This window comes from Cataglyphis hispanica, chromosome 10 (genome assembly GCF_021464435.1).
Source record: "Cataglyphis hispanica isolate Lineage 1 chromosome 10, ULB_Chis1_1.0, whole genome shotgun sequence".
NCBI classification, from domain to species: Eukaryota; Metazoa; Arthropoda; class Insecta; order Hymenoptera; family Formicidae; genus Cataglyphis; species Cataglyphis hispanica.
In genome coordinates, this window is record NC_065963.1 from 422,475 (window position 1) to 444,524 (window position 22,050).

Below are 22,050 nucleotides of genomic sequence, written 5' to 3' on the forward strand. Positions count from 1 at the left end.
TCAATAATTATTGCGAAAATTGCAAAATGGTAAAAGACTTTTCTGTTCAGTTCTATCCACTCACGAGCATTGGCACAATCTTTGCCGGACTGTATATATAGAGTGCCTGATAATCATCACATCTGTAATGTGCAGATAGACCAAATTAAACCAAGCAGGAAAATCATTTATTATTTTTTTTTTGTATAAAACTTAAAAAAGGAATTATTATTGAATAAAATCTGGTCAATCAACGTCAATCCTTAACTGGACGCACGTCGATGAGCGGCGCGCGTGGTAGTATGCGAAAGCGCTCCACCGCTACGGCAGCGCACCACTACTAGCCGCGCGACTCATTGACGTGCGTCCGACTAAGGGTTGATCTGATTGGCCAGACATTACTCAGTAATAATTTCTTTATTAAATGTTATAGAATAATGGTAAAGGACTTTCTTGTTTGGTTTAATCCGCTCTATCTGCACATTACGGTTGGGGCAATTATTATCAGATATTCTGTATATATCCTGTATATTGTGTATATATACATGTATACAGGGTGTCCGGAGTCAATCGCATCACCCATCGTGTGCAGGTAGAGCAGATAAAACTTAGAAGGAACTTCCCATTTTGCGATTTTTGCAATAATTAGCAAGAAATTAATTTAAAAAAATCGGCTAATGCGTGCGAGTATTAGCGCGCAGTAAAAAGGGACAATTCATTGGTGTGTGGCTGCTAGCACGCGAGAATCCATCGTTATATACTGTAACCGTCGTACGTAACCGTTGTCATTTACTTATGTGATCTTGACACTTTAAGAAAATGAATTTTTTAAATACGCATTCGATTACGCATTATTTGTACCCGTTTGTATCGTTTTTGATTTCGTTTGTATTCAAAAGGGTTGCAAGTTATAAGGGTTAAAAAATTGTCAGCTTTAAGATACCGTAATGTTCTTAATATAGTTTGATTCAGCATTGTTTGTACCCATTTGTGCTTTTTTTCATTTTGTTTGTACCCTTACGGGGCCGAAAGTACTGGATTTTGAAAACAAGGATTTGAAAACAAGTTAACTTTGCCATTTTTAGAAATATTTCAATTCTGTAAACGAGTGCTGTTTTCGGTTCGTTTGTACTTGTTTGTACCACATTTCGTTTCGTTTGTACTTGCACTCTCGCACATTACCAGTACGGCTCACCAACGTGTGTCCGGCTAAAGGTCGGTGTTGATTGGTCAGACTTTACTCAATAATAACTCTTTTATTAAGAGAAATTATTAAGAGAGATTATAGAAGAAAATGGTACAGGACATTTTTTTCAATTTGGCTAAATTTATTTTCACACTTCGGTAAACCTGCATAAAAGAAAACCCTCCTCGTATGACTTTGACCTTGACATATGTTATCAAGGTCATGACCCTGAACAATATACAAAAGGTTTTAATTGTTGGTCATTATTAATTAAAAAGTTATTAACAAAAAAGTTATGAAAAATATAGTAGTTATTTTGGTAAACTTGCATAAAAGGGGACCCCCCTCAATCTTGATCTTGATATATGTTGTCAAGGTCATTGTCCTGAATCATCTTGACTTTGAAATAAATGGCGGTCACGATCCGTTAAAAAGTTATTAACAAAATAAGTTATAAATTTAATATAAGTTACAATTTACATTTTTGATACCATGTAGATAGAATCGTGTATATGTGAGCAGCCACAATAATACTGCTTACTTTTGCTTTACTAACAAGCACTTTACATATAAACAGAATTATTATTGCAGAATTATTATTACAAGAATCATTTTCAATATATTTCGTATTTATACATTTTCGTATTTATACATTTGCTTCAGATTTTCGAGGTATACACATATTTTTCGAAATATACCAATGTACATGCATAGACAGGAAACACGCACGCGCGCGCGCGCACACACACACACACACACACGCACACGTGGGGGGTGCAAGGGGTTTTGCCGTCCCCCTTCCGCACCCGCCCCGTTGATAAGCAGGGTAGACCTTGCTTTACAATGTAGCATGTAGCTTTACAACTTACAAAATACATGCTACATGTAAAGCAAGATCCACCCTGCCTATCGGCGTGGCGGGTACGGAAGGGGGACCGAAGGTCCCCTTGCACCCCCCCGTGTGTGTGTACACGCATCAAAAATGTGCACAGTTTTACCATTAAATCAATCAATTATTTTCTGTTTTAACAAAAAAACTGTTGAATATATCAACGATTCACTGCTAATGATTTTCTTCATTCATACATATATTATTTCCACATACATATTAATAGTTTATGCCTTTAATACTCAAAATAACTGCTATATTTTTCATAACATTTTTGTTAATAACTTTTTAATTAATAATGACCGACGGCTAAAACCTTTTGTATGTTGTTCAGGGTCATGACCTTGATAACATATTTCAAGGTCAAAGTCATACGAGAAGGATCCCCTTTTATGCAGGTTTACCTATTAATATTATATTATCAATATAAATATTAATAAAAATAATGGAGTTGGCCTGGTATGGGCGGCGGAGGAGGTTGGTCATAAGGGTGCTCGAGGAAAAAAGGCTTGGAGGGCAGGTGCAAAGAGGATGGCAAGGGATTAGAGGAGAAGAGAAGGAAGAACAGAGAGCAGAGATCTGAGGAGAATGGAGGGAAGTAAGACGGACAGGAGATGAAGAAATTGGAAGGAGCGAAAGATATATTGGCAGTTGGAGGTTAGGATGGAAAGAATTGATGAGAGAGACAGAGGGGAGATCGACAGAGACAATCATGTCGTTTCGAAATGCTTTCAGGAAAAGATCATCGAGGATCACGTGTCGTCAAAGATACTATCGAGGTCCGGCGTCGAAGAATCCGTAAAGCTCGAGATCAGATCTGCGCGACAATATCAAAAATATCCAGGAAAGTGAGTCTAATGAGATCAAACTACTCGATCATCGAAATCCACTGGTCAGAACGGAAAGAATCGTCATCATCGTTACTGATCGAGGTCAGGTCAGATATCAAAGAATCATCAATCGGATAAACTCGAAAATCCGCATCGCAATCGCAAATCGAAATCCATCAAATCTACGTCATCGCGAAAAATCGTCGAACGAAAATCACAGATCGTTCAGAATCGACGATCCGATCAAGATCCGAAGATCCATTCGATCGAGATCATCATTCCGAGATCAATCGATCCAGTCCGCGTCGAAATCAGCGATCAAGATCCGCTAGAATCCAGATCCGGCATCGTCGCGCATCTTGCAGATCAAATCGCGTCAAATCCATCCGGCAGATCAATCCGCGTCAAAAGATCCGACTCCGAGCTCCGATCAATCGGCATCAAACATCAAATCAGAGATCCTTTGAATCAAAAACAAAATCGCGAATCATCATTTCGTCGATCCGGCAATCCTGCGTCAGGATCAAACGCGTCGCTTTCACTCGGCTTGCAGTCCAGCTCGAGATCGGCGCGGCATCAGCGCACGAAATCACTCGAAATCAGCATCGAACAAATCGCTTCAGATCATTCGGATCAGGATGTCGGCAGAAAAGTCGATCGTCTTCAGACAATCCGATCGTCCGACATCGATCAGGATCTTCGTCTTTGCGCGTCAGTCGATCAGATCAAAATCAGCGCAAATCCACGAGATCCGGCGAACAAGATCAATCCGGCGAGATCCGATCGAAAGATCATCGGCACTCGACGCGCATCTCGCATCTCAGATCATCAGAAAAACATAGATCAAAAGGCGTCATCATCTCGGCATCGTCAGGCAAAATAGCGCAATATCGCGAGGTCGGAAAGAGATCCGAACGTCCGGCGAGATCGGTCGGAATAGTCGAGTACGTCATCATCGTAAATGTAGATGTAAATTGAAACCCTGAGGGGACCAATAAAGAAATAATAATAATAATAATATTAATAAAAATAATTATAAATATTATTACTATTATTATACATTCTCAGTACGGAAAAAAGAGAAACTGATTTTTTATATATCGTATAAGTGCTGTTATTTGTTTGACTAGTATGGAAACTTATAATGTCATTTCTTAGAAGTACGCTTTTTTTAAAAAATTGTTTATAGCCGATTTAAAGTAGTTAACATGCAATTAAAATTTATTACTTTATTTCTCGTGTCAATGGAACAACAAGCAGTAATTATAATAAACACGCTAAACTTGGCAAAACTCCTACAGAAACATTTAGAATTATGAAAAGTGTTTTCATTGATTCATGTTTAAATATAAAGTGTTTAAATACAAAGATGTTTAAGTGATATGAACGATTTCATGAAGACCGAGAGTCACTCGGAGACGATGAGAGATTGGGATACTCCGTCAAAAGTTTAACGATGCGAAACGATTCGCAAACTTCTTTTCACTAACCGTCGTGTCTTGTGCAAAATGATCGCAGATGAGATTCATATTAGTAAAACTGCAGTACACAAGATTTTTCGCGACGAGGTGAAAAGAATTTGTGAATCATTTTGATGTTTGCACTGTTTGAATTTGTGGCCTCGGTCTCTTAACGTCTCCGAGCGACTCTTGACTTTCACGAAATTATTATTACTTAAATACCTTTATACAATTTAAACTCGGGAATCACGCTTTCTCGTACAGGAAGTGAATGAAAGTATAGACGGACGGTGGAGCCACGAAACGTTAGAGGTGGTGCTGCAGTCGTATAAGACACGTATGCAAAAGTAGAGTTCTAACCATGGACCTAAAATAGACTGAGTGTTGAGAAATGGGAGTAAAGGTGCATAGAAAAGAACTTCGTGCCCCTTGCGTTCTTTCTCACGCGTGCATAGTATAGCCAAAGAGAGCGCTATGCTACGTGCGAGCGAGGGAGAACGCAAGGGGCACGAAACCGAGTGTATCCTTTTCTACATAACCTTTACCCCACTCCCTAAATAAAGGCAAATGCTAGGTCTAGATATACTATGTCTATGGTTCTAATAGTTTCATTGATGGTAATGACAGATCGGTAGGTGTGTAAGTATAGTATGGACCTGAGCGCGCGAGTTTTACGCGATATCATTGGCAAACTTTGATTGTTTATAACTCAAAAACTATTGCAACCTCAAATTTTTTGTTTTTATTAAAATTTTTGACTCTATTTACCTCTAGAACACGCTAATAATATATTATACGAAGGTTGTGAGACATTCTGTATATATTATGATAAGCAAAAATTTTTTTATATATTTATATATTATATTTGCCCCTTCCAGACAAATATTATTTTTCTCTAACATTTTTTTGCATTATTAAAAAATGAGATATTTAAGATGCTTAAGTTAGAGAGATGGGATATATTCTACATAATATATTTTATTATATATTGATGATTGCTTAAATTAAAATAATTGTAAAAGATAAAGAAAGACTTATAGAATACAGTTTACGTTAATCCAAATATTATAATTAACAATTTTTATATTGTTATGTTGGGTAAAAGATTATGCTTATAAGAATTATTTTTGATCATTCTCATCAATCATATATAATTATAGATAATCATATATAATTATAGATAAAAAATAATATTATTATAAAATTAAGGAATTATAAGCACTATATCTTCGAATAAACTTCATGTATCATTGCAAGATATAATTGGCAAATGTTATTATGTGAGTTTCGCAAAATATTGTTTTTCAAGTATATATACAGTGTCCCGAAATTTTTGACACACCCGAAGTGTGAAGGTAGATTGAGCCAATCTGAGTCGAAAAGTCCTGTATCATTTTTTTTGTATAACGCTTCATAAAAGAGTTGTTATTGAGTAAAGTCTGGCCAATCATCGCCGATCTTTAGCCAGACGCACGTTAGTAAGCCGCGCGCCTGATAATGTGCGTAAGCGTTCAGCTGTTACAGTGGCGCACCACTATCAGGCGCGCGGTTCACGTCTTTGTGTCCGGTTAAAGGTCAGTTCAGACTTTGCTCAATAATAACTTCTTTCTGAAACTTTTTATAGAGGAAAATGGTACAGGACTTTTCGACTCAGTTTGGCCCAATACCTTCACACTTCGGATGTCAAAAGTTCCGAAACACCCTGTATATATATATATATATATATATATATATATATATATATATATATATACACAATATAAAAGAATTATTTTTAATTATTGTTATTTCTTTAATTATTTTTTTAATTATCAGCTGAAACGGCCGATCCGCTTGTCACCGCCACTCATGCTATATACATCGGGAGAAGTCATAAAGCTCCGGCGGCAGTAGTAGGCTTGCAATTTCAACATTCGTCTTTGGCAACTCATTTTGTCAATATCACTTCTACGGTAAATTGATGCAAAATTTTTGTTTTTCACATAATTATACATATGCGTGATACATTCATTTTGAGCGTTCTATTCTTAGTGCACCGGTATGACAGGATGTAAAAAGAATTGTGCGTCGGAAGAGCTCGACTGTTACATTTTAGATAATAACGGATTTATTATTATAAGCGAACGTCACGAGCATACTGGAAAGTTTTTCGGCGAAATAGATGGGACAATAATGGATTCTTTAGTACAAGATAGAATATACAGGTAATACGATATATATATATATATATATATATATATATATATATATATATATATATAGAATATCATAAAACTGTTTATAGCCTTGAATTGTGCTTTATATATATATATATATATATATATATATATATATATACAGGGTGTCTGGCGTCAATCGCATCATCCGTCGTATGCAGATAAAGCAGATAAAACTGAGGAGAAAAGTCCTGTACCATTTTTTTTATAACACTTAATAAGAGAGTTATTATTGAGCAAAGTCTGACCAATCATCGCCGATCTTTAGCCAGACGCACGTCAGTGAGACGCTGCAAATAGCTGAGCGCTCACGCACACATGACAGGCGACTCATTGATGTGCGTCCAGCTAAAGGTCGGCGCTGAATTGCCAGACTTCACACAATAATAACTCTTTTATTAAGCGTTATCGAAAAAAATAGTACAGGACTTTTCTTCTCAGCTTTGCCTGCTCTACCTGCACACGACGGGTGATGCGATTAACACCGAACATCCTGTATATATATATATATATATATATATATATATATATATATATATATATATATATATATACACAGGATGTCCTAGAGCACCTGTAACAACGTTCGTGAGCAGGTAGAACACAATAAACTGGACAGAAAAGTCCTTTACCATTTTTTGATCTGAGTTTTCTTTTCGTTGTTATACGATGTTAAAGTTAGGTAATCAGCCTGTCTACAATGGAAAACAAAGGAGGTATGTCGGAGGTCGGAATAATGAGACGGTTTTCTACTATATAGATAGAAGCTGATTAGCTAACTTTAACATCGTATAACAACGAAAAGAAAGCTTAGATCAAAAAATGGACTTCCTGTTCAGTTTACTAGCACAGTAAGTAGAGCACCTACTTGCTCACGAGCGTTGTCACAAGTGCTCTGGGACATCCTGTATATATAATGAACAATTTTCTGTAAATTTCTGCAAACTAAACAATTTAATGTTTTTCATTTATTTTAATCTTTTTAATAATATATAACAATAAATTTTTTTTTTTTATATATTTTTACATGTAATTTTATTAAAAACTTTATTTTTTAATTATTCACTCTTTCTTCCTCGAACATTGAGAAAGACATACAGAGGATTTTGTAAAATTATGTTTATCTTGACATAGAATCATAAATGATTAGAAAAAAGAAAGTAAATTGTCGGACTTAAAATATGTCTTTTTTTAAATATTTGTAATAATAGAAAGGTAATTATTTTTTTCTAATTTGATAAATTTATGCTTACTATTTAATAAAATTGATAAAACTATATAAATAGATACAAATTTTTTTAAATTTGCGATTTTTTCAAATATTAAATTCATCATCTTTTTGTCTTCTTCTTTTATATAATTCATTTTGGTAATATTAATCTGTTATGAAGAAGTAACTATTTAGCATAAATATTTTATTAAGAAATTGCAAAATATGACAAGATTGCATAATGTTTATATATTATGGAAAATTACAGCAATATTATAATCTCGGTTTTCCGAAATATAGAGCAGAACAAAAAGTTTTATACTGTTAAATAGGAATGAGATTAAGTTTAATATAAACAGAAGAATTTTTATAATTTTTACTCGCTTGGATAAAACTAGAAAATTCTTGAAAAACGGAAATTAAATGATTCTCTCATCACAATACGAATTGTCCAATCGCCGTGTCTTTGCTGAATATAGTTATGCATAGAGATGTCGTCCGCGCATAACGTGTGTGAAGTTGGCTCAGCACTTTTTGAATTTTGTATTTTTCTCAATTGTGCTGCATTGTGTTGTTTGTGTCGCAAAACACAGCTCAATAACGTGAAGCATTTTTTATAAAAAATGAAAAAACTAAATTTTTGCCAGCCCCGCATTTTTCAAATTTTGAATAATTGTACTATATTGTATTACATTTGTGCTGATTTGTGCCACAAACAGAACAATAATATAATATTAAACAAAAAATTTTATAATATTAAACAATATTATAAAAAATAACAAAAAACAAATACTCACTTGCTCCGTACTATTTCGCAATAAAGTTTAAGTTTTTTCCTAAATTGGCATCAAATTATGTCGTTGGAAAAATTTCAATATCTCATTCTATTTCCACTATAAAAAAATTCACTACAAATTCACAACAAAAATAAAAAAAAAACATAAATCATGTAGTGCAAATATAAATTTCTGCATGTTGTACTTTTTTACTATGTTAAATATAAAATAAAAGCAAAAAATAAAATCTTATATAAATAAAAATCTTGATAATTTTAAGGGTTGACAAAAATTCATGAAAAATGGGTGGAATTCAATAAAAAATTTGATATTTTTGAATTTTTTTAGTTGTGCCGGATTGTGTTAGAGTACAATAACTTTTTAAATTTCCTTAGATCGCTAGATTTCGCAGTTCAGACAAAGTTAGAAATCAAATGTTACAAATTTTTAGGAATAAAAACTTTCAAACTCATATAACTTGCGAACAACAGATAATCAAATTTTGCAAGTTGTGCTGAGTTGTGCTATTTAAAATCTATGAAACACGTGCATAAAAAAAAAGATTAACTTCAGAATTAATTAAATTATTATGAACAACTCATGTCAAATGAGCACTTTAGCACAATCCCGCACAACTAAAAAAATTCGAAAATGTTAAATTTTTTATTTACTTCCAACACTTTTTCACGAATTTTTATCAATTCTTAAGCTTATCAAAATTTTCATTTCTTGCTTTTACTTTATATTTAACATAGTAAAAAAATACAAAACAACTTGCAAAAATTCTATTATATATTTGCACGGCAGTATGATTTATATATGTTTTTTTACCTTTGTTGTGAATTTTTTTTTTAGTGAAACAAAATGAGATATTGAAATTTTTCCAACGGCACAATACAACAAGGTGCCAATTTTAAGAAAAAAATTTGAGCTTATTCGCGGAGCCAATATAATCGTTTCTTGTTATTTTTTATTTTATTGTTTATTTTTTGATGGCATAATCAGCACAAATGTAGTACAATATAGTACAGTTATTCAAAATTCAAAATTTGACAAAAATTTCATTTCTTTTATAAAAAATGCTTTATGTTATTGAGCTACAATTTGCGGCACAAATTGGCACAAACAACATAGCATAATAAGAATGATTAAGAAAAAATACAAAATTCAAAAAGTGCGGTACCAACTTCACACATATTTGCGTATGTTTTATCGTCATTATTTTACCTACCTAATGTGATATAAAAGGGATGTGATATTAATGTTTGTGAAAATACGTATGGAGAAATTTCATAATTAGAGGAAATAAATAGGAAATTGTACTTCTAGATCAAATATAATAATTAAGTAATATCTTGGGATTCGAGTAATATTTATTTTTATTATCTTTTTTATTTAATTCATCTTTTTCTTTGATATCTGCGATATCGAGAGTGAAAGATCTTCATTTGTCATCTGAAAGAGCTCCATTTATTATCTCCGTTAACTGACAGCCAAGCTTCTTCAGCAAGAGTAAGTCCTCTGCGCCGCGACATCATCTGTCCATTTTCGACAAGGTTGTCCTTGGGACCGACATTCTTCTGGCCATGCTTTATATGCTGCCTTAGCTGTATTTCCCTGTGGCATCCTCATAAGGTGCCCTAACCAGCATAGTTGGTTCTGCTGAATTATGATGATCAGTGGTATCTTTTAAAATTGAGCGGATGGACTGGTTCCGAATGTTCCATCTTGTCTTTTCCTCTACCCTGCGTAAAAATCTCTGTAACAGCCGGCTTCACGAGCGGTTAACGCAATTGAGATCAGGATGAAAAGTCGAGAAAGAAACATGGTTCTAAATTGCTTTCGAAGTCTTTTATTTGCCTCTTTCGACAATAGTCAGTAAGTTACGGAAGGCGGCGGATATTCTGGCGCGCAAATGTTAAGAGTTGGCGCGGCGGTTAATCCGTGCGTGTGATGATATGCGCGAGTGGCGATGCAGCAATTATAATCGTGCGCACAGGATCGAGAGATAAAGACGCGGTGCTTATTCGACGCATTTCGAGATATGTGCAGGCGCTTCCGTGGATATAATAAATCGCATAGAAATATATAAAGACGATTTATTTGGCATGCGTTACAATATGCATTGGTGAGTGATCTTGCAGTTTAAATAAAGCACACAGTTTAGATAAAGCAGCGACGATTATTCGGCGCGAATTATAATAGGCACGGGCGAGCGAGCTTGTCGTGTAATAAAACGCCTGATATAAAGCAGCAGTGATTGTTCGGCGCGCTAAGGTCGTGAACGGCGATGCCGTTCTTTGTAGCGTGTACTATGCGATGGATCGTGATGCGGCGTGTATTCTCAGATGTTCGGGGATGCGTCCGAAAATCTCGATTGGAATGGGTAATCTCGATTGAAATGGAGAAATCTCCGTTTCTGTTTCGTGCGCGGAGCTAGAACGGCCGGCGGAATCGAGAAAACTCAGCGAGGTAGCAAACTTGTTATTTCATATCCGGTTCGGTAAGTCGCACAATCGGATGTTAGGTTATAAGCTTTAGTATTCTCGAGGATAACGATGAACATTTCGCTCTCGTTCTGTGTTACGTCCGCCTTCTGTTTGTCTGTTCCTGCGCTGGTGTGCTGTACCGTCTTCGGGAGATGATTCCTTGACGCGTCGCTAAGGGAGATGTTTATAACAACGGCTGACATTTGAATGTTTTAAGTCGCCATCTTAGTCTCGCGGCGGATTCGATTCCGTGCAGACGTTTCCGCGATTGATCCCGTTCTCTTTTTGTATTGAGTTTATCTGTTCTGTTTTGTGTGTTCTGTGTTCTGTTCTTATATTAAAGTTCCTTCTGTTATTTATAATAAGTGTTATTATTTACGACGCGGAGCGTGTGTGTGCGGATTGTGACGTGCGCGATTCGATAAAACTCGAAGTCGACGCGCGGACGTAACACTGTGCGATCATATTGAAAGGATTCATAATCGAATGTTGAGAATGCTTAGCGGAGACTACGAACTCATCTTTCCATTCGTTACTTAGAGACTCGGTCTCTGGTAATTCTCGTACGTACTGTTTGAGCGGATTCAGGTACCGGCATGGTACTAAGTTGTAATTCGACAGTCTTTTTATATCGGATAATTAACAGTAATCGCATTGTTTTCTGACGGTGGAGGAAATAGCGTGGCGTTTCGGCGGATGGTGCTTGGCGCTATTCAGAAGCGCTCGGCGCTATTCGGTTTTTCGGTGCGAGCCAAAAATGTTTAATGGCAGCCGTGTAACGGCCGTACAACAGTTTGATTTAACGATGATTAAAAAGAATGCTAAAAGTCTCTGTTCTTGTCCAGTATTTGACAGGTGGCAGACTTCCGGCGGATCAGCATGTGCCGGACATAGTAACGATGGGAAGGGGTGCATCATTACATCTCTTCTCCAGTGCTTGCTGCCTACTCTTTTGCCTTCCAGTTAGGCATTAAAAATCCGAGCCATAAGTTGAAATAAATTTTGACTTGTAGATTGCGATTTTTGTCTTTTTGCTGACTTTTTTTTTATTACGAAAGTCCTATCTGAAGAAGAAACGACTCGCTGCGATCGTTCATCAATATCCCTACTTTTCCAGCGCTGACAAAAATGCCCAAATATTTAAAGCAACTTATTTGTTTGAAACACTCAAAACAAACAATGTCACCTGGTGGGTGGAGGAGGAACATCCTACTGTCATTGTCTTTGTCTTTTCAACTTTAATTTTGAGCTGTTTTCTTGTTAGTACCCCAGCCAGCACTTTGAGATTGAACTATAGTTTTTCACAGGAATCGGCAGCAATTATCACATCATCGGCAAAGAACTCAGAGAAATATATTGGCTTTATCTTGTAGTTACCAAATTTGAATTTTTTAGCTCCTGAAGTGTATTCTTTAGTTTATCAGAGTTATAAATAAGAGAGGTCTTAAATTGCACTCTTGTCTTGCTCTCTGTATAACAAGGAAGATGTCAGAGATTCAAGGCTGTTCTTATTCTTATTTTTTTTATACTTTAAGTTGCTCGCATTAACTCTTTTCTAAGGTACTTTCTTTTCCTCAAGAGTTCTCCAGAACTCTTTTTTCTAAATCTTGAACATTTCTGATCTGACGCTATACTAGTTTTTTTCCGTTGTGCTTCACTATCGCCCTTTATCATCCTAAGTCTAAATTCCAGGATTCCAGGAGTAAACTTTCCCAGGCACCAATAGCAAAGAGAAACTTTTGTGATTTTTCACATTCTAATTCTCAGAAATATTCTTTGTCCTCTATATCAGATTTACAACTTTTAAGAACATAATATCTTTTATTTCCCAAAGATATTTAATAATTTCCGATATCGTCACATTCTGCCGCCTTGTCGATTTTCATCTTTTGAATCGCCGTTCACAGTTCCATAGCAGTGATTAGCAATATTGTTGTCATAGTCTATTTGTTTTCAGCTCATTATTCTGACTTCATCAAAGCATCCACTCTTTTGTTGAGCTCTTCAAAGGAGCTTGCTTCTTCTATCTTTGCCAATATCATTGAATCTTGTTTTAATAAGTTGCCACTCTTGCCTTTGACAAATTTCTATAGAAAATAGAGGACATTCAATTTTTTTCGTAGGTTCTTTAAAGTTTTGTAGAAACGTTTAGAGTTTTTTTTTTTATAGTCTATTTCCATTTTTTTTTTGTCAAACTCAGTCCAGTTTTGTTCTTTTGCTGCCTTGATCAGCTGTTTTATCTTGATTTTTTTTAATCTTGTATGCTATGTATTGTTTATTTACCAACAAGATACTTTTCCAAAATCTTCTTATGGCTTATTTCAGCTTTCAAATCATTATTCCATTAAACTGTTCTTCTCTTGCAGCCGCCGATTTTGAGCTCACCAGATATTTTTCTAATTGCTTGAAAAATTGTTTTTTTGTAGCCAACCCACAAAGTTTCAAGATCCTCATTTGCACTAAAAACCCTATGCTGAGATCTTCCTTATTTTGATCTGGAATGTTTCTTGGGAATAGGCACCTTGCGGAGTTTGAGGCTCTTGATTTTAAGTTTGGAATACCTTCTAGGGTTTAGATATCCTGTAAAAATTCCAGCTTTGCAATTTGTAGGTGATGGTCGCTGTCAATTTTTATGAAAAATATGTACATTTAAAACTTTGGGGATGATTCTCTGGAGAAAAAATTGACTATGGTGGATCTATGATTTGTTCTTTCCTGAAAGGTTTTTGTCTAGATATATTGATTTACTATATCAATTTGGAGACGAAAAGGGTATTTGTTATTGCAAGATTGTTGGATATGCAAAATTCTAGAAATTTCAGGACCCATTATTAAACGAAGGTTCTCCATAGGGCTCTCTCAGAATTTGATATTTATCTTGCCGCAGGCTAACCCTGCTGTTGAAATCTCCTAACATAATTACACGTTCTTTAGAATCATCAATAATCTTCTGTAACTTCTTGTGGGACTAGTTTTTAAGTTTTTCAATTGCATCCATGGAGCTATAAGCAATCATTAAGGTCTTTAGGATTGATTAGGTGCGAATTGCAGATTCAGCAACGTTAGCATCTTATCATTGACGAAAGCTTATGATGGCTTCTTTGAGATGATTGTGGATCAGAAATGCCACTCCGCTCTGTGCTCTTTCTTATATGGTTACTCCACTAAATATAAATAAGTGGTTATTATCAAAAGTGATATAGCCCTGATCTTTTCTCTTGATTTTCATTAATGATGGCAACATCAGTTCCATATTGTCGAATTTTTGGACGAGCTCTACTTTTTTTTTGCATTGAAGCCTCTTATCTTCTAATTTTTTAAAAAAAATTCGATCTATATTTTGAGGTTTTCGTACAATTTATTTTCATAAAATAAATTCAAGCAACTAGGAAATGAACCCGATGTACCCTAATGTAGTGAAGAAGATTCTTCTACGCCTGCGTTATCCTGATATCCAGATCTATTTAGTTATGTCTGATTACTGCCAAACCTTATCAGTCCCTGACAAGACTTTGCTATTGCCACATTGGTCCCCTGATATGGGAGCGCCTGCCAGAAGTAACCCAAGTATACTTATAGCTCATACCCTGTGCACTCTGAATTGAGAAGTAATTCATAATAATTGTTATTTTATATATTATATTTGTGAAGAAATCTAAACAAGTTATTTTAAATCTCATAATGAATATCTGCAAAATTTGAAATGTACTTACAATTAAAATATATGGAAGATCGAGGAATTTTCAGAGAATATTTTTACAAAATTTGAATAGATGTTCTTTTTATAATTTTTTTTATTACATTTTTGCTATATACCATCACACTTTACACGGTAGACTATTTACTTTCTATATACTACTTTCTCGCAGACTTTTTCTTCATTTTATCCATTTGCCAATTTCTTCGTTTATGTCTTCTCCATGTATTTCTCTTCACTTCATCGTCCATCTTTCTCTCTTCTCCTCTCCTTCTCCCTCCCATCTCTCTCTCTCCTCTGTTCTCCTTTCATCTGCTATATATGTTTATAATTTTTTTCAGCACATTATGTTGCAAAATTTTCTACTGTTTCTTCTACACTTATATCTCCATCATTCTAGTAAAATCAAAGCACCCCCCTTATTACCGCACACTCCTTATGAGGAATGACTCCCGGTGAATTTTGTTCAAATTTGGAATTTTGTAGTTTATGTGACGCTGAGCAAAAATTTTGATGGGTACAATTCTCTAGAAGCTATAGTTTAGCCTGCAAAGAACGTTAAAAGTTGATGATTTTTAACATATTTTTTGCAAAAATTATCGTATTTATAGCTTTTTGCAAATTTCAACAAGTTATTAGTAATGATTAGACAGTTATTAGTAATGATGACAGTTATTTGAACTCTATGAATAAGTAGTTGCAAAGTTCTAAATGAGATTCATATTCCGAACAGCTCAACGTGAATCTTGAGATATTTGACTGTTAAAATTTGCAGACTAAACGAGTTAGTTTCTAGACTGTTGTGTCTATCAAAATTTTTGCTCAGCATCATATGAACTAAAATCCTAAAGTTTGAACAAAATCTACGGGCAGCTATTTTCCATATAAGAAGTGTGTGTACAGGGTTTTTTTTTTATATATATTCCCAGAAATTCTTATTTGTTTTTCTTAATTTTAATCATATCTAAAATGAATATCTTTATATCTACCTTTTCTTTATTTCCATTTACTTTTCATTGTCAGTTATTTTATTTGTTTATTATTCTGCTTCTTTTACTCCTTTTTTCTTTTTAATTCTGAAAATCTTTTTTTTTTCAAAATCTGTTCTTCGCACTATTTATATGAACTAGTTTATATTTATAATTTTTTATATTCCATTCTTTATCTCACTTAATTTTTTATATCCCCTCTATATTCTCTTTTTTTCTCTCCTTTCTTTTATAGCTCTTTCTGCTTTTTTTCTCTGCATCAATTTCTTTTTCTTCATCATTAAAAAAATCCTAATCTATTATAATTTTTTTTTCTATAAATTTATCTTTTTCTTTCATTACCTTTTGTTTCATTTCTTCATTCGTTTTTTTCATATTTTTAACACTTCTCTATTTTTTGTTTCTAAAACTTTAATCTTTTTTATTAAAAGAAGCTTTATTTTTATAATTTTTTTTTTCAATTTTTGATGCCAATGTGTTTAGAAAGTTCTAAAACGTTAAAAAATCACATTTTTACAAAATGTCCATATGTGTATATATGCACAAAAGGGCGTAGTTGCTCTAATTTCCATAAATTTTGAGATATCGAACTAATTTTTTTACATGAATAGAGTATCATTAAGGGATGGTTGATATTGAATTTGATGAGAATTGATGAAAGAATTAATTTTTTTATAAAATTTTGAATTTTTCTAGAAAAGAGTGTAATTGCTCTAACTTTCGAAAAGTTTGAGATATTGGGCTAAATATTTTTATATGAATAAGATAAAAATAGTTGGTATTAAATTTGATGAGAATTGGTGAAAGGGTTCATTTTTTATGAAATTTTGAAGAAACGAAATGTCATCTCGTGCGAACGTATTTGTAATTACGATTATTATTATGGATTATTATATTATGGAGGAAAGAAAACAAAAGAGGAAGTAATGTGAAGTTTCCAATTTATACATTTTTTTTTATTTGTTCATCTGTTTTTCTATAACTAATCCTTTTCTCAATATTTTCAGTATCCCCATTCTTTTTTCTTTTGCATGCATATATTTTCATTCTTAATTATGGTAAATATGGATATTAGGTTACACCTCACCGATGACTTTAATCTTAACATACGTTGTCAAGGACATGACCCTAAGTAACTTTTCTTTATAAATTAATTGGCGGTCTCTTATAGTTTTTGAGATATTTAATGTTAAAGTTTTACAGTTTTAATAGTAGGTATTTTCGGCAATTATTTATTTTTAGAGGAGCAGTTTGATGGTCAGAACGACCTTGCTATTGACATATGTTGTGAAAGTCATGACTCTGAACAACATTCAAAAAGTTTTAGCCGTCGGTCATTGTTCATTAAAAAGTTATTAACAAAAAAGTTTGAAATATACCAAAGTACATGCGCGCACACACACACCCACACACTAACAAACACACACACACACACACACACACACGGTGGGATGCAAGAGAGCCTTCGGCTCCTCTCCCATCGGTGATCAGAGTGGACCTTGATTACAATGTAGCATGTACTTTGTAAGTTGTAAAGCGAGGGCCACCTTGTCTACCGTTGGGATGGAGGCGGGAGAGGGACCAAAGGCCCCCTTGCACTCCCCCTCCATCGTGTGTTTGTGTGTGTGTGTGTGTGTATGTGCGTGTATGTATAGGGAGGGGGGGGGTCGAGTGCGTGCGCGCGTACTTCCTATCCATACATGTATTTTAATATATTTCAAACTTTTTTGTTAATAACTTTTTAATGAACAATGATCGACGGCTAAAACTTAAAATTTTTTTTATGTTACTCAGGATCATGATCTCGACAACATGTGTTAATATCAAGGTCGTTCTGACCATCAAGATGCTTTTTTAAATAATTGCCGAAAATACATTAAAAATGTAAAAATTTAACATTAAATATCTCAAAAACTATAAGAGACCGGCGATTAATTTATAAGGAGAAGTTACTCAGGGTCATGTCCTTGACAACATATGTCAAAGTCATCGGTGAAGTGTAATCTAATATGCATATTTACCCCTAATTATTATTTTTTTTCATCTTTTAATTGTTCCATCTTCCTTTTTTTCTAATTTCCTTCTGTTTCCTTTTTCTCTTTTATTTATTTAGGAGAAAAAGAGAGGAAGTGAGAGAGAGAGAGAGAGAGAGAGAGAGAGATCCTTCTTTTCTCTTTTTAATTTCTTTTTCATTTTTTCTCATTTGCGTTTCTATTTACTATTTCTCTTAATTTCTCTATTCTTTTTGCGAGTTCTTTTTCTTTTTTTTCTTATTTTCTTCTCATCTTCATAGTCTTTTCCAGTTTTAATATTTCATAATTTTCTTGTTTCTTTCTATCTTGCTTTCATTTTCCGCCTTTATATCATTTAATTGACTTTATAGTAACTTAATTCCGAGGTTTTATTCTCCATGTGTGCTTTCCTCTATTTCTCGGTCTCATTTTCTTTTGCATTCTCTTTCTTTCAGTGTAGCTAGATTTCTTTCCGTTTTATCACTTATCACTTTTTTAAAACATGTGCACAATTCCTTAATCTCCATTTTTGTTTTCTCTTTTTTTTTCTTTATAAAATTTATAATATTTATTTAATCTAATTGTTCTTTGTCTTTTCGCTTTTCTGTTTTTCCTTTTTTTGTTACTCTTCCATTTTCTGTCATACATTTTTTTTCAATTTTATTCAGCTCTCCATATTCATTTTTTTCCAGAGTGTCTATTCTCTGGAAAAGCATGGAAAACCTAAAATATTCTCAGGGATTCCTTTTTGTACCTGAAAAAATCAAAAAATTCTCATGTAATTTTTATTAGGATTTGGGAAATTTAAAAAAAAATTCTCTGTCTGATAATTTTACTCTTATACTGTAAACAGTCGGCAAACTAAATTAATTATACGTTTAAAGTATATTATAAATATACATATATTTTATACTTGTTTATGTATAATGTGTATAATCTTTGTCCTAACAAAATATTGAATATGCAATACTCTTTAGTGTAATTTTTAGCAATAAAAAATGAAAACGTTATATGGAAGTTATTCAATTTCTTTCACTGCATTTACAAAACTAGTACTTGAAACTTAAGTTTACTCTCTGTTTTTTATTTATATGAGTGAAAAACACATATTATTAGAAAATGCGTACAATAAAAAAACTTATTTTAAAAAGTTACTCCAAAACTTCTTTAAAATATTTTCTTACCATAATTTTGAACAAAAATATTTAGACTCTCAGGGAATCTTTTTACAAAATTTGAGTAGACACTCTGTTTTTCTCTTCAGCACCATCGACATTTTTTTTTAATACTGAATTTATCTTTTTCATCGATGTTGCTTTTTTCTATTCTCTGCTCTATTCTCTGCAACCTGTCCTTTCTTTCTCTTAATCTAAATTTTTGTACGTATTTCTAATTATTTCTTGTATTTCCTAATTTTTATTATCTATTATCTACAATTTATCATTTATCTGTCATTCTTTTTCCGGTATCACTTCTCGCTTCCTATTCTCTATGTAAAAATGTAGTCTGATTATTTAACTCTTTCGCTTTTCTTGTATTTTTTTGACCTAGTTAAACTTTTATATATCATATATTTAAATGTGATTGTGTGTGTTGTTTTATGATTATTATTAAATCATTTGATTTAAAACAATTTTAATTTGAAGTAGAAAATTCGAACCTCTAGATTTAATACTATTTGAAAATATTGCTCTTATCTGTTTAAATAGAGGTAATGTATTTTGTTTATGCAATGTTTCAGAAAAGTAACTGTTATTGATTATCAAGGAACTTGTAACCCTCAAGAATCTCATCAATCGTCAGCGCCTCGAACTTTATCTAACTCTATTATAAAAACAGCGGCGGCATTTGGCAATTTTCTGTGGACTCTGGTTTTAAGCCTCAATATTCAAGATTTCTGGCGAACAACATTGGCATTTGCTAACAATGCAATGCATTCGTTGGATGGTAGTATCTCATAAATGCATTTATAAATCTTTGCATTTATAAAATCTGTGTGTTCTCAGTATATACAGAGTGGCCCACCGAATACGAAACAGACATGTTTTTTTGGCATTTAACCTTATTTGTTCGAAAAACGCTCGGATAGGTCAACTTTGTTTTTAAGAGGGACATATTAATTGGCTATTTTCGTTCACCTAACCCTCAAAAGAGGTTAATTTCACCCTAAAAATTTAACATTGCAAGGGGTATCAAAGGCATACCATTTGAAAGTCTGATAAAGTAGCTTTACAATGGTATTTTAATTTTTAAATTCCGATCATAATTTTCCAAGTAAATGCACTCCAAATATGTGATATGAGTAAAGCAAAACAATGCAATACTTAGTCTGTGACTTTATCGGCAAGTAACACGTCTTGTTGTGTATTCTTCTTTTATACTAAAAATAAATTTCTTTCCAAATATAATAAAAATTAAATTTTTCCAAAAATAAATTCCAAAGTTAAAATGCCAAAAAATATATCTGTTTTGTTTTCGGTGAGCCACTCTGTATGTATTCTTAAGCTTCGTACATATGCATATAGTTAAAAAAATTTCCGACATTTGATAAAATTTTTAATATAAAAAAGCTGTAGAATATTTAAGTTTGAGAAATTGGCAACAATCATTATCTGTCTTCAGAGCGTGTTATTTGTGTAGTATGCTGTTTTAGTGGAATAAAAGCTGTTAAGCCGTTGCCACATTACGTCTTGCGGATCAGTACTTGGATGATCGACAATTTGCAGTACGTAATCCGAATCCGATCCGCGTCCGCAATGCGTAGTGTGAGAACGGCTTTATCTGCTTCTTATGTTTTTTCGGTTCATCGGATTTAAAAATATCGGTTACAGAATATCATACAAAGATCAAATTTATATTTTGCTATACAAATATTTTTTAGAGACATTACAAATATTTTAGGAAATATATAATGCAAAATATATAAAGTAAAATAAAAAAAAACGAGTGATATAAAATTTTTGTAAGTGCCGAGAACGATAATAAACACAATGTATGTGTGAAAGAACTATCGAAAAATAATTTTCAGAAATGTTTTAAAATGCTTTGCAACTATACACAAATATGTATTAATTGCTCAAGGGAATTATTTTGAAAGAGACATAGTGTAAATAGATCTAAGAATTATTGGTAAATATTTATATTAAATCAGCCTTTTCAAAAGTGAATAATTTTGATATATGTTGTCAAAATCCGAATAATATCCAAGAAGTTTTAGCCGTTGTTCTTTGTTTGTTAAAAAATAATTAACAATTAAATTGTACGATAAAAACAAGTATTAAAGGCGATAATCTGAACTTTTTCGAGCATGAATGTTATATTAATTGTATATTTAAGTATTTAAACAGATGTGTGAGCGAGGAAGGACGGAGTCCCTCCTTTTGCATCCCCATCCTCAAAACTATAACTTAATTCAAACCTAATTTTTATTAAAAAAATAGAAATTGATTTGGATTAAGTTAATTTTTTGGAGGGCAGAGAGAGGTGTTTTATTCCTCCGCCGCTCACGCATTTATTTTGCAATTACTATACAGACAATATTTTGATATTATGAATATTTAATCCAATTAATATAAAAACATTATTATATTAGTTATAAACATATTTATATATTTATCGAATATATATTTATTGAGGGGCTTCACCTCTCGCCCTGTGCACTCCTACCTTCAAAACACTAACTTAACCTAAACTAATTTCTATTTTCTAAATTAAATAAAATTTTAAATACTTATATATATATAACTAATATAACATTCGGTTTTTTTAATCGGAGAAATTCAGGTTTTCATATTTAATACTTGTTTTTATCATGTACTTTAATTGTTAATAACTTTTTAACAAACAACGAGCGAGGGATAAAACTTCTTGGATGCTACTCAAGGTCAGGTTGACAATGTATGTTGAAGTCATTGATTTTTAAGGAGGCTGACTTAATATGATGATTTAATATATGTCATAATTTTTAATACTTTTTAATGCTATTTTGTTTATCACATTTATCATATGAAACGAAGAAAAAAAATGCAACGCAAGCAAAAAAAAAAACAAAAAATATATTATACAAGAGATAAATATTCGCACAGAACCTTATTTATCAATAGCAACAATATTTTCATTTTGTTCATGTAATAGTGAAATAAAAATAGGACCTGATATGTGATATAAGATATAAAAATACAAATGTTATTTGATTTTGATATGTTAAAAATATCAAAATTTTATTAATTTAATTTGTGCAAAATCAACAAAATAAATATGGTTTTTGCTGCAAAAACTTTTTTCAAAAATTTCATTCATTTTTGAGAGCATTTTTAA

General features: G+C 32.9%; 1 protein-coding gene across 2 annotated transcripts in view; it reads left to right on the forward strand.

The window, feature by feature from the left end:
• Window positions 1-22,050, forward strand: part of LOC126852232 (voltage-dependent calcium channel subunit alpha-2/delta-3) — a 77,129-nt gene that overhangs the window by 53,743 nt on the left and 1,336 nt on the right. For both annotated transcript variants that reach the window (XM_050596802.1, XM_050596803.1), the window contains 3 exons: window positions 6,160-6,296; window positions 6,376-6,548; window positions 19,475-19,680. In XM_050596802.1, the coding sequence (XP_050452759.1) occupies window positions 6,160-6,296; window positions 6,376-6,548; window positions 19,475-19,680 (516 nt within the window). The remainder of the gene's footprint in view (window positions 1-6,159; window positions 6,297-6,375; window positions 6,549-19,474; window positions 19,681-22,050) is intronic.